Below are 14,690 nucleotides of genomic sequence, written 5' to 3' on the forward strand. Positions count from 1 at the left end.
GTAAAGCTCAAGTGAAAGGGATATTGTGAATTGTGAGCAAATCGCAAAGAAAATTAAATGGAAGTCCCTTGTTAGCTGAAGCTCACCGACACATGAATTTGAATTTCTCAACGTAGAATCCCTAGTAATGTGTTCTAAACATGGAGGGGGGTGGGCCAGGAAACTCTTGATGAATTGGCCACTATCGTTTTGTATGGGAGGCCACAGTTTGCAGAAAAATTACCCATTGATAGGTTTCCGATTTTACCTCAATTTCATTTAAAATATATATCGTCCCATTCATTTCAAGGAGGGTTATTGTTCTGTTATCTGGTGTTTTGATAACTGCTTCGGATTTTTAACATCATGTGCATTATTCTGTAACTTTTGTACCGACGATCAGCCATAGCATCCAGTTGTAGAAAAAACACAACTGAGATGTAATATGACCAGACGTTATAGTTCACATCCTGTGAATCGTTGGCCAGGCCTCATAGTTCATATCCTGTGAATCGTTGCTACAGCACTGGTAGGTAGAACTTCACACACAAACTTTTTGCACATGACTGATTTTGTTGCATGACCGACAAAATGAAAGTGATATTTGTAGAATGGAACCTAATAGATACAACAAGCCATTAATTCACCAGTTTTTCTACAAACACAGTGTTTTTTCTTTATTCTAAACAATTACACTATAAAAAACCAAATTGACAGCAACCCATCATTAAATAATGGCCAATGATGCCTTCTGCTACCCAGCATATCAAGTTTGACACATAACTGTTTAAAATTTAATATTGACAAAAATCATCCTTCTTGTGAAACAGCAAAAACAGGGCATCATCCCTTTTTCACAATAATCAAGTAAAATTCTGTTCTGCTGCAAATTTGTCTGTACAATTCATAGATGCAATTTTCCTTGGCCTGTAAGACTTCACTATACTAACACACCCAGAATGGACGTTACATCTGTATTTAAATCAATGATTGTTTTTCACAATGGGCTGGGCAACTTCACAAGAGGTAGAACTAAGCTTTGCATGGGGAAAACCTTACAACACGTACAATACAAATTTTGCAAAGGCTTCTTCAAGGAAATAAAAGTGAAGATTTCCGACAAAATTTAACAGAAGCAAGCAGAAAATATCGTTCTGGAATTTGAGAATGTTACAATTTGCATTACATGACATTTGTAAACAATAATCTCCAAATGTGTACAAACAAAATAGTCCCCCCCCCAGCGGCAAATCATGACTACTGTGAAGGGTGACAGAGAATGTCACTGCTTAACATGAGTTTACAGTGGCCGGGGGGGGGGGGGCTTTCTAGGCTCACTTATGTGGGTTTGCAGAATTTGTATCGATATCAAAGATGCTGAACAACAATGGGCAATATGCCCATAACTGGGTGACGCTCTAGAAATGTTTGCACAAATCCTAAGGGAGCCATTACAACAAAACAAAAACCATACCCCCCCCAAAAAGCTTCAGGCATGGCTAATGGAGTACCCATAGCTGCAGGTGTTGAAATACTGGTGGGTATAATGTATATTCCATTGGAAAATTTTCATGGAACAGCCCTGAGTGATGTGCAACAAAAAATTATTGCCTTCATTGTCTAGGCAAGGGGAAAAACTAGGATTTTTTTTCTTTCTTGAAGTATGAAAGCCAGTTTCAAAACTTGCCAAAAAATTCACTAGGCCAGGAACTTGACTTCAGGATGTACAAAACATGTCTATCAAAACCGAGCTGTGCAAAGTAGCTGAAATTGTTTGGAGTAATGAAATCAACTGATGTCAAAAGGTAGTGAAAGCATTGGACATGAGAACAGCACTATGTCTGATGCCATAGAAGCAGTACATGTATGCTCCATCATGTAGGAACTACCCAAGTGTAGATGTGAATGAATCGCTGTCTGATGATCACATGAAATCTTCCAAAAGGAAGAAAAATGGTAACATAATACAACACAAACCCAAAACAGAAAAACACACACAAAACAAAAAAAGAAAAAACAAAACAAAATGAAAACATAAAACTGAAACATAAAAAAGAAAAACAAAGGAAACCAAAAGAAAACAATACTAAATAAAGAAAACAAAACAAATGCAGGGGTGTGAGTGGCCACTTTAAATTGAAGTTGAAAATAGTTAGCACAAGCTGAAATATTAAGAAAATTCCATACTTTGGTACAGACCAGGGGCACAAACTGAAATTCAGGGTCAACATCTACACCAAAAAAGCAGACATCAGCTAAAAAGCCGAATTTTCACTCCCTGCAAATGCTCAAGTAGAACATGTTTATGCTACATCATGAATGAACTACCTGAGTGTACAGGTGAATCGTTTATGAAAGGGCTAATGCACTCAATTGACATCACCAGCTGTCGGATAATCACATGAACTGATATCTTGGACATGACCCATCCTAGCCACACACTGAGCACCATTAGCACCGATCAACACCGCTTCAAAGTATCCAATCAAACAATGCACTGCATAAACAAAGCCAACATTCCCACTGGACCTTTCATGCCTGGTTTGCATATGCAGAGAGCGTGTAATGACCTTGGCAAAAAACTGGAACAAAACGGCACTTGAAACTCAAGAAGTGTTGTTTCAAATGCCTTTTTAAGGTGGCCGTACTATTTTCTTCAAGCTAAGCGTCATCATCAGGGACTGTTTGCTAATGCCGTATGCATCACGTTGCATTGATATGGACACAAGACTTCACAGGCATGTATCAGTCATATTTTTTCCCCTCTGAATGCACACTAATAAATAAACTTCACACACACTTCCGCTGTTACAACACTGAAAAACTGATCAGGTATTTCCAAACAGAAAAAAGAAAGTCTGGCACATTTTTGGGGGAAATATTTCAGCGATGTATTGCCATGTATTAGCTACACGTATGAACAACTATAAGCTACAAAATGGTCATTCTTTGGTAAGGGTAAGGTTTGTTGAGGGACGGGATGACAATGGGGGAGGGGGCACTTTAAAATTGGTTATAGTCTACCCATCTCAGGCATCACAGCGTATACTCAACTTCCTTATTGGTCCATCTTCATTAAGACCTAACAGGGGCCAGATTGATCTTTCAATTTCCTCCTAAGAACTCGGCTGTCCCATGCCGGATTTCTTACAAACTTAGTGTGTGTGTAAAGACACTCTTTACCATATGGTTTTGTCATTATGGTCATTTGAAGTTGAAGGCTACTCACGTGTCAGCTGGCATGCATTGAGCATGGCAGTGGAAAGGAACACATTTTGGCTGACCTTCCTCGTGGAAATGGGCCCTATGTGAGAATGGTATGTTTGATTTTCACAAAAATGGAGTCAAAATGACTGCAAAGAGTTACAAAAACCCCTCAAGGCTCCGCTCATGGAAAAAATGCACTGCAGTGAAATTGGGAAACTGTCAAGGGGAGGGCAGATTCTCTCCTCCCCCCCCGGTTCTTTTGGGTGAAGCGATGAAACTAAGATTTTCTGCAACTTTCGGGCCATAAAATGATAGCAATGCACATAGCACATCAAACATGTCAACAAAAGTGCTCTGTACACAAATTACATGGCAGAATTAACAGAATAACAAATTTCAGACATTTACGTGTACAATTTCACTCCACAATGTACTACACGTACAAGACTCTAAACACCATTAACCCTAACCCTACATAATACTAAAAATTACTACTCAGTAGTAAAATGTACCAAACAGCACTGTCGCTTGTATGAGTACATGACCTTATTGTTCACTTAAACCATAAAATACAATAGATAAGACAATGTACCATACAGTGATGTGGCATTATGACTGCATGACTTTATTGTTCTCTGTACGAGTAACAATGAAAGTGCCCTAGCTGGAAGTAGTAATTTGTAGGGCTTGGTCCTTCAGGCTCAGACTACTATGTAGTATTTTGTAGTACTGAATCCTGTTAGCCAAATGATATGCTTGGGGGTTAGGGTTAACTGTCTCACTGTGGAAAATGAAATATTTGTTAATCAAAATACATGTACATCTATGTCTATGACATAAAAGCACCCTTTGGAGGCCGAATTACAATTATCTGCTGAGCATTTCTTTCTCTTTTCCACTTTTGGTTACAAATGCTGCTCTCATTATTTACAGATAAATTACACAGGAAGTATGATACATAAGGACCTGCACTTGGTTACAAACAAAAAAACAAAAACGCTCCTTCGTTTTGAACACATTCACATAATAAACCAGATTCAGAAATCAAAGCCTTTGATTGCTTGGTGACTTCAATCAGTTGGCAGCTGTGGTCGCATAGGAAAGTAGATGAAAACAGCATTCTTCCCCTGTGACAAGGAGAGATGTATGGTCCAAATACATGTACCTACTACCGTGCATCTACATGAAACCTGGAGGCTCTATAGCACTGTTTAGTATTGTGAAAACCTGATACAAACCTTACTCTGAATAACTTCCCTTTTTTCAAGGCAGCCTCCAATGTGAGATTGGATTCTTGATGTTTCTCCTTCCGAGATTCATACAAATAAAAAATGTGCACATCAAAGCTCATTTGTGCTCCATGGGAATTTCTGCTTCAACAGCTGTCTCTTTTGACGTGCCATCTGACTGACTAACTTGCTCTGAAGATGCCGATGATTGACTGGCAGGCTCTTCTGAGGGGTCTTCTGTCTTGTCAGATGGTTCTACGGCCGCTTCTGAATGGTCTGCTGGTGTGTCCACAGTACTTGTAGCAGCCGATGTGACCAATGGGGACACCTGTTCTTCCTGTGAAGGCTGGGTAAAAATGGAATGAGTTTGATCTGGTTGGAGGGCTGATGTGGTTTTCGAGCTTGATCCTTCTTCAGTAGTTGACCCTCCCACATCAGTAGAGGAATCCACCAAGTCAGGCCCTGCAGATATTCAAAGTAAAAGATGAATATATGAACAAACTTCAATAAAAAATAAACCTCTAGTCTCCAATCTAAGACGAGCCAGTGACCCACATTGGCCAAGAAATAATTTGGTTCAGTAAGTTTTTTAATATAATTTTGGTGGACAAATTAAACCGGTGAACATGCTTGCCTGAAATCTGTACATAAAAAATTACAGTAAATTCTTGATATAAAGACATTTTTCAACAAAAATGCTACCAAAACAGCAAATTCTCAAGTCTCTCTTTGTTTTTATTTATTTGCAATCCTTTTCAACAACAACAAGCGCCTTGTAATAAGGCAATTTGGCTTGTCTCAGCAACCTTGTCTCACTGACAGTGGACTCCAGAGCAAATATTCTGCATAGCAAATAGTCCATACAGTCACGCGTATAACTGCTTATTTATGATGATGATTGCTAATGCAAGATGTGTCCATGATTATTAACATATACATGTACTTGCTGGAGTAGAAATGTTATGCTAATAACCTTCAAGCACATGAACCTTCTTACACAATGTACGTATTTGCAATAAGATAAAGTTCCTTGTAATCCACGGCACATGTTAACTGTTAGTGGGCAGAATTTTCTGCAGTATTCAATGAAGGTTAGGGCTGTGCCAATTATTCCAAAATTTGGATAATTGATTGATAATAGTATAATTGAACATTTTTTCAAAATCAAACACTTCTGAGGTGAAAAACTAGTGAATCAAAAAGGGAAAAAATGATTATTTCCTTACAAAATTGCCTTCTATTCATATTCCAAGGTGTTATGAGCAAACTTTAAAGCAGCTGAGGCATATACCCGCTAAGGCCCAAAAAGTACTGTTCTCCTAAAGTTTTTCTGTTTTGTAAAACCATGTATAGCCTGCTAATGCTTTATGGGAGGCAGATTATTCAATTAAAATATATTTGAACGGACCCAGCAATAGTACGGTTCTGTTTTTCGATAAGCAACACCATGAAATTGGGCCTACATGATGCCTAAACAATCAACTGACCTGTTGGGGCTGGAGTGGGATCACTTGCAGCATTAGCATCCTTTGGAGGTAGGGTGTCAAAATATGCAGGACCGGAGGGTAACGCTGAATCTGGAGAGCTGTCGCCGCTGTCTGCGCTGTCCATGGAGGAGCAGCTGTCATGATCCGCATCTCCTACAATCAACAATATTTCACAAATAATGAATATTTATGAGTGCGACAGTCAGGATCATTTCGTGATGGGAGAGATCGTTCTTTTCCACAAGGCAAAACAACTATGTAGCATTCATTGGTTTGTTTTACACAACAGCAGAATGAACCAATAGTAAACTTTGGGAACAAGTTGCAGTTTACTTTGTCAGTCCAAAGTAAAACTTTACCATGAAAATGGGAACATGTAACCCTAACACTCCTGAATCCTCCAATGTTAATATGATTTTGCACACACCTTAGGGAGTTAAGGGTAATATTCCTTAACTTAGTTCATTCATTCTTGGATAGACTCTCTTGTGTATCGTTTCATTTTCTCTCATTGTTTGACAACCTGTTTAGTCAACAATAATTCTACATTATTCCTTCAGCATTTTATTGTAAAGATTCATTATGATAATGCTTTGTGGGTTGGGTTTAAAGACAAGAACACTTCTGGGGCCAAAACCTAAATCCATACTGTACTTTTGTACCAGCCCCACGTTGACCGCCTCATGTCATGTGCAAAGCAGCTGTTCATAGATCATGCCACAGCCCCTGATCACAATCCCAATCTTCAGTCCTATTTTTCTAGTTTAAATTTCAACTAAAAAAATAATACCTAGGCTCATGAGCCAGCAGAACAACAATTCTTCAAAATCATCCCCTCCCCCCCAAAAAATTAAACTGGAACTTTGGAGGAACATGTGAACTTATTGCTATGAAACGCCATTCAATGACGGGTCTTAACAAAATGTTCAGTAGAGTGATCAATCAGTATAAACATTTTTAGTCAGAGGGACTCCAGCTCATTAAAAAGTACAGTGGCCTGCCACACAAATGTTTTTGCAAGAGTATTTTGGGCTAATAAGTGCAAGCAAAAACTATATCAAATTCATGCGTTTTGTTCAATGAATGTTTATTTTCTTTTCATGTTTCATCTTTTGGGTTTTTTCTCACCGAGGGTCAAATTGCAAATTCCTTGCGGTCATCGCTAAAAAACTCATGCGACAAGCAGTACTGTTACACTGGTTCCCGCTGCTTAAATAGTTCTGTTATGCCTGGCATGTTGGCTGCCATAGGAACCATTCTATAACAGTTGGCCATTGACTGATAATGTCTGATGTTGGCAATTGGTAAGAATTGCCATAAACAAGTCTTGCTGAAAGCATGAAACCTGCACATAATTATCAAAGTTTTCTGAGCGTTAAGTCACATACACAAGGGTCTTTCTGCATTTTCTTGTTTGATGAGGTAAAATCCCTTGTTTGTAGCGATAATTATAAAGCAAAAATTTCAACATCGCAGTTGCCAATTTGCATGCTGGTGCTCGGCAGCTGTGTATCTACATGGTCTGCATAGCAGACTTGTTACTTCAGAGGTAAAATTTCCCTCAATTTTCAGGTCATAATCATCAGTCCTAAACATTTTTCTTTTATTGACATCAGATTTCCAATGTTCGGTGAAAATGTACAGAAAATTCAAGAGCCAAGGAGAATGTCGATTACTGTTGGTATATCCGATTGTTTGGTATCGCAGTGTGCGTTATAGTGGCATTCTTCTGTACCAAACGCTGACGGCCGTCACCACCAACACTGCTTTTACATAGTGAGATGCCCTTTTAGTTTGACAGTGGCACACATTTCATGTGTTTATAAATGTCTAGGTGCCACACTTTCCCTCTGGAAGGCAGAGCACGAATGACAGAAAAGCTGTCAAATTGCCATCTGCGTCAGAAAAAATGTGGACAGGTTTATTCCAAAAATCTCCATGTACATAAGAGACTTGACGACATTCTGGTAGAGTGAATAAACAACAGGATTTAAAATTTAACAAAAAAAAGTTGCCAGTTCCAGATGATCCAGTAGCCCCGCAGCCAGTGAACTCGCCGCCAGCCAATGGTTCTGGAAAACACTGGAGGGTGATGCCTTTAAAATGTCTTTTTGAAACTGCCGAATCGCCCAAAATTAACTCTGAGATCAATCAGGTTTTCTTTGCGCACCCAACCCACTCCAACCCAACAGATGACAACCATGCTTGATGTCATCATAGGCAAAATGGAAGTTACTTCACTGCATAGTGGTGTTGTATTCGAGTCCATCACAAGTCCCTCATAAGTCATTCAGTCTTAAGCTAATTAACAAGCTATTCAAATGAGCTGTGACAAAAGTATTCTTTTGTCGTTGGTCACCCTGTTACTTATGACTGGCCTTGTGAAAGGACTTGTGATGGACTCGAAAACAACACTGCCGCATAGAGGACTGGGCACTGTGAATGCTGGCCTTGGCTCTAAGTAGTTAATTAGTTTACTCCTCCCAATGTGTTGACTACTAAACCTGACAATGTACAACTCTTGACAGCTGTTAAATTTTGTTGCTTAACCCTAACCCCCAAGGGTTGCTGGCCCTACCCTTCCGCATTCACACAAAGTTAAACACCAATATGGGACGGTATGAGGCTGTTGGACTTTGTTTTTCTGAGGTATGCCAAACCCAATGCAAAACCCAGCTGTTATGGGCCTACCAGGCCTATCCCCACAGAATTAAACACGTTACTTCTGTTTAATTCTGTGTGGTAGGGGAAGGAAGGTTAAGGGTTAATGAAAGCGACTGAATACAAACCCTTGTTGCCATCACTGTCATCTGAATCTCCTGCAGCTGAGGTATCTGCGACTTCCATTGGTTTACAAGCATCTGCTTCATTGTTTGTTGTTGCTGACTCTTTGCCGTCTTGGGGATCGCCAGCGATCAGAGGTGACTCATGATCACTGCTGGTAGTTCTTTCATTGGCCTGGTCCGTTTCAAGTTCCGCGGCCGGGGCTTCAACATTTTGTCCAGTGGAATCTACGCTCTGCTCCGGGGCGGAGGACACTGCGTCGGGGAGAGGCTGGGTACCAGTGGCCTCTTGCCCATTGGTATGGGCGATCCCGTCCGAGGGAGTGGTCCCATCCGACGGAGGCAGGTCATCCGAGGGGGCCGAGTCACCTGAGGCCTGGGAATCACTAGAGGGAGTACTTGTTTGTGTGTGGATGTCTGACGGGAATCCGTTTATCACGAGGTTGGGGTTCCGGATTTCGCAGGAATGGGTGATGCGCTTTCCAGTTGGTGTTACGGTGCTAACAACCTGTACATTCTGTTACATCACAAACAATACTTTCAATGTATGATTGAGGAGAGATTCCAAGCGTTTAAGAGAATTACCCATGTTTGACTCTTATCCCTGTAATTTTTTTACCAAACAAAGACAATGTCTTTAAGCTTTCTAAGATGCCTAGCTTGATGTTGTAATTATGAAAAAGCACAAAGAAATTGTTACTGAATAGTAAAAGATTCCAGAAATTTCCTTGGAAACATGCCCAAGGTTAGAAAAGGGTGAGAATTCTTCTTATTTACCGAGTACACCATGCATGCAGCAAGTGATTTCTGAGAATGTTCTTACCTTCTCTACTCCTCTCATGAATTTGTCGCTTCTCTGGTAGTAGCGTTTTGGATGTGTAAGTAACTCACACAGACGCTGCATGGTGAATGGAGCACTGAGTAAAACAACCAAAGTGCACGTGGGTGAGTTTTTAGATGGGGGAAATGAAAGAACAACATGGCCTGAAGCACTCCTACCTGCTTGTTGCACATCCCTCACTGGTGAGAAATGTACATGTAGGCTGAGACAAAAACTAAACACCACATAGCAAGTTCAAGTGACGACCACTTGTTAACCACTGCCCACTTTGGCCTGGTATGTGTGTGGCCTTGATTTTCAAGCGACAATAACAACACCGCCAAATGTCAAATTGAATTGAAACTCTCACAGATGTATTACTTAGGAGTGTCTACATGCAGGCCAACATTGCCAAGTTTTAAAAAAGATCTGATGTGCCAGAGCAGACTTCATTGGGGGGAGAGTGGAATCCCCACCCCCCAGCAGTGAGGTGGTCCAAATGTTCTCAGCTTTTTTTCCGAGTAGAACTAGTGATGATCAATTGAAACTCAGTAAATAGTACATCCATGCTTTGAAACAGTGCTTACACAGCATTACTTTTAAGTCATGGTAAGCACAACTTTCATGCTAACTGTTGCGCAGCGCTATGAAATAGGGGGATGTCTCACAGGTATGTGCACACACCTGTTGAATGCATGGAGCGCCCGCAGCAAACGCTCCCTCATATCATCAAACTTCACATTCTCTACATTTGGCAGCACGGGCACCTCCTCACAGGGGTTGGATTGTATGTACTCCTGGATCACATTCTCCAACTTGGTGACGACTAACGGCTTGAGCTTGCTCCAGGGAAACCTACATGTACCAGAAGGATTAATAAGCCTAGAGGTTAGGCAAATGCTGAACCCTTGCCCAATATACACTGCCCTACTAGTTTTGGGCTGTGGCATATAAAGTCTACATGCAAATGACATTCTCCCATAAATCATTTTTGGGACAAGTAATTTACATGTAGCCATGCAATATTCTGCATGTTATTGCAAGATCATGCGGGACATTGTGGTACATTGTGGCACCACAGCACCTAGATAATCAAAAGTTGCACTGATGCACTGTACATGCATATTCACGATGGTTGCAATATAATTACATGTAGACATCACACTGGTACTCTGCAATATATGCAAATGACCTTACAAGCAAATATTTACAGAGAGGAATGTGTCCCTTTGTGGCCACCAAAAAAAAAACCCTACATGTTTTGCTGTCTCTGAATGTCCAAACTTCATGAAATGTGATTGTAATTCCCATAATTATATTCAGGTTGCAACTGGCTTCATAAGAAATGCCAGTCTGAGGACTTGCTTTCAGGACAGTATCAAATACAAAACTTGATGAATGAAGTTGACTACAGTATGCATGTATGTGACTTTTTTCTTTGATCTTTTTTCTTTTTGTTTTAGGGAATCAATACATTGACACGTGTGCACTTACATTCGCCTTGAAGGCTTTCTTACATTCGCCTTGAAGGCTTTGCACAGCCAAAGACTTTGAGCAATCTGATGTGAACATCTGTTTTAATAGCCAGATATTTGCGAAGTACTCTCTTAGTATATTTCGAGTGTTTTTGGAGTGTGTTTGTCACAAAAGTTTGATTGAAAACTTTGTTGTATCAGAAGTTATCACTTTACTTTTTTCACGAACATCAAATTTTGCCACAGTCAGTTTGTGCCACTTTCATCACAACTGACTGCTCAATATTTGGTGGTAATTTATGTCACCAGCAAGTCCTCAACAACAACTCTGCCCCTCAACATTAATCTGACTTAAGTAGGAGTGTATTCAAACACTTACAATGGTTCTCCATTGCGAGCTATTCGGCACAGTAGCTGTTCAAGCTCTGATGGGATCTCGCGAGATGGTTTCCGTTCAAAGGCTGTGTACAGAGGCACAGAAAGAAAACTTAACAATTTGACAATTATAAATCACAATTTGATTACTATTGTCACAAAAACCAAATGTTACTTGAAAAGCAAATCCCCCAGGATTTCACATTCCTTTTGTGATTATGCCTGCTGAAGATCTTCACCATGTCATTTCCAGCACATCAACTCCGCTTGAGGTAAACTAACCACGTGCACTGTCTAACTTACAATACAAGCTGTTTCTTCTGATAAAAAGTACACCAAGTATTCCGACCAAGCAACAAATATCTACATGTATGTTTTTGCGACTACATACATGTACATGTACATGTATGTGTGTTTCATGTTTTCCATAGGTTTGTGCACAAATATGGATGAACCCACATTTCAGATGAGTACTGCACAAAGGTCATTTCCAGAAATTTCTTAAAAAAACCCAAATCCGGCCAGATTTCTGCACTCCCCGTTTGACATGTTTGGAAGGTTTATCAAAAACCACTGGAGCCCACAAATCAACAACAAATTTACAGCACAGGGTGTCACTCATTACATGTGATTCAAAGCACTTTTTTCATATTTAACAGTCACATAAACTTGCACATCGAACATTTTTAAAAAACTTTCCAAAAGCTGGAAGTCTGTTTTTTCTAGAATGAGTAACTAGGACCCTGTGAATCGCCTCTTTTAACATTCGGACATACATGTAGTTGGGCAATTGTAGAGTCCTAATACCCTTCATAGGCCTTCCTTTCCATTAATTGATTTCACTCAACATACATGTAGCTCGTACTCCAAATGAAACGGCCTTGGATTGACGACACTGTGACACTTCTTCTTTGTTTGGGGTCATTCAGCTTCCAAAATCATGACACACATTACATACATATAATTACTCACAATGCTCGTGTGATCCTGTAAACATGGGGGCTCGGACGATTCAACGGTTTGCCAACTTGACTGCGAACAAATTGACCATTGAGACAGCTCGACCGGGGGGACAACTCAACCATTTATGCCTCAAATGGACAGACAAGTTGACCGTTGAGACAAATTGACAGAGACAAGTTGACTCGTAATGAGTGCTTTTGTGCTTTACATCACTCACACCTTGAGAGATGGGAACAAATGCACTGCGTCACCTTATACTTATTATGATCCCACAAGGAACTTTTTTACCCCAATCCTAATGCAGCAACAACGTTGACAATCATCTTATTACTTAAATTGGTGTCTGAAGAAGGAATAATAAATCCGTGTGTGTCGCAAATTTCATTTTCTTGATAGACTCATTCTTTTAAAGATTTCTGAAACAATTGTTAAAATGTCTACTTTCTGAGTTTGGCCGGCCTCTAGAGGACCATTCACAAAAAGCATGCCGTGTCGGCGCATGCGGGCGGACGACTGATTCCTGTGCGCCGAAATTTTCAGTGTACAGCTTCGATGTGATCCCAGCTACTGGACATACCTCGCTCAGGAATCAGTCATCGGTGCCAAAGCGCCGTGACCTCAAAATCGCTATTTGAACAAGATGGCAACATCGTGCTCGACAACAAGACCATTTTCGATTTGAAGAAGAAATTTCTCTTTTCTTTCCAAATGATTATTATTGGAATCTCTGATTCTGACTTGATCCTAACCTGGGTGCATTAGACAGTATAAGGACCATTTTAGGTATGAATTCAGGGGATTTTGATTCAGGGAAGGCCTAGGCCTCGTAAGAGCTATTTTGAGGAAGCAAAAAACCAATAAGCCTTATCGCAAATACTGCATGGGTGATTTTGCACAATGGTAGAAACAGGCATTGGAAGGAAAAAGGGGCAATGTTTGCTCCTTTTTCCTTCCCACAATGCCTTTCCACCATTGTGCAAAATCACCCATGCAGTATTTGCAATAAGCCTGAGGCTTACGGAAGGTACTTGGACCCTCGCCAGTGCTCGCCCGACGATGTCCAAATGTTAAAAAAGGCGATTGTGGGGTCCAAGTTACTCGGACTATCGTTAGCCTAACGTTAGGATGGGCCTAGCGTACATTGACCATGCTCATTCATACTCATCTGCTCAAGCACTGTGTCAAGTCGCCTTCGTTTATTTTAACTCATGTTAGACCTAACTATATGATAGGCCTTTATCAAATAACGTGAATCATTTACCATTTAAAGCATCCAGATAAGTCTCAGTGTTCTCCTCCTTTTCATCCGGCATTTTGGCAAGCATAGTTTGAGATCTAAATGCCAAAAAGTGAGAAATGTTCTTTGATACGGCTTACTAGTTAATACTACCAGTTGACCGCTTACAGATGACGACTACAATGCAAATCTCGTACCGCGGATACTGTACATATGTATGTGTGTGCAACTGAACGAATTTCTCGGAATTCACCGAGGCGGGGATCAGACACAAAAAGGTTGGTAGTCGCGTTAGTCTTAAGCACGTACACACGCATGTCATTAGGGACCAATGATTATCCAAGGTCGGCTTTAGACTGGTCACTAACATTACTATACTGTTATGAAACTCGGCGGCGCGCTTCAGCTGCAGGGCCAGTGTGAACCTGTCGGCAGTAACGATGGGGCGGTGCTCGGAGGAGTTGCGGTTGAGTTTGATGAAGGGGGGAGGGTTCAAGAGAGTCTTTGTCAAAGAATGCGCCTTTTTGGCAAAGGGCTAGCAGATGAAAAAGGATCCCAGATTGAATAAAAATAGTGAAATAGATGATCAATGTAAACCGGTTGGCCTATGGTGAAACTATATCATAAACGTAGTCATAAAATTGTTGAATACTGTGATACTTTGGTAAAATTGAGCTTCACTGACATAGACTATGATCCGGCAGCCAGAACTAGCTGTCATTACTGCGGGGCCATCCTGGTCGCACGTAGGCGGTTCACGTGAGTTACATTTCTCTCTGACCAACAATCGCTCGTCAACCAGCGCCCGAACAAGGCTGGGAAGGGCTGATCGATGGCCTTGCATAGATCATAGGAAATACGTCACACGGGTGTAATCCCGGTGTCAGCTTCCTCATTGTTTCCTTGCAGTTCTGGTTCTGTCTTCTTGTCGATCTTGCTGTTGTAAAATTGGAGACTTCCCCTTCAGTTACCAACTCGTACAGGTCTGAAAGCTCCTTGCCTCTCTCCAAGATAGCTTCCGACAAAAAAGTAGGCAAGGGACATTTTATTTTTCATTGAGAGCGATGAACTGGTTCCACACATGCAGGAGTGGTACATGACATCCGTCAATGAGTTTCCTGATTGATTTCTTGTC

General features: G+C 40.7%; 1 protein-coding gene across 1 annotated transcript; it reads right to left on the minus strand.

Annotated features, from left to right (window-relative positions):
* Nucleotides 1-629: 629 nt before the first annotated feature.
* LOC110984915 (uncharacterized) lies at nucleotides 630-13,765 on the minus strand. Its single transcript, XM_022245549.2, has 7 exons — nucleotides 13,580-13,765; nucleotides 11,360-11,441; nucleotides 10,190-10,360; nucleotides 9,509-9,602; nucleotides 8,692-9,202; nucleotides 5,903-6,055; nucleotides 630-4,877 (listed from the first exon to the last, which is right to left on the minus strand). The coding sequence occupies exons 1-7, from the start codon at nucleotides 13,641-13,643 to the stop codon at nucleotides 4,534-4,536; spliced, it is 1,419 nt and encodes a 472-aa protein (XP_022101241.2). The 5' UTR covers nucleotides 13,644-13,765; the 3' UTR covers nucleotides 630-4,533.
* Between the last annotated feature and the right edge of the window lie 925 nt (nucleotides 13,766-14,690).

The sequence above is a fragment of the Acanthaster planci genome, linkage group LG04 (genome assembly GCF_054643075.1).
Source record: "Acanthaster planci isolate LZ-2023a linkage group LG04, COTS_SCS, whole genome shotgun sequence".
Taxonomy (NCBI): Eukaryota; Metazoa; Echinodermata; class Asteroidea; order Valvatida; family Acanthasteridae; genus Acanthaster; species Acanthaster planci.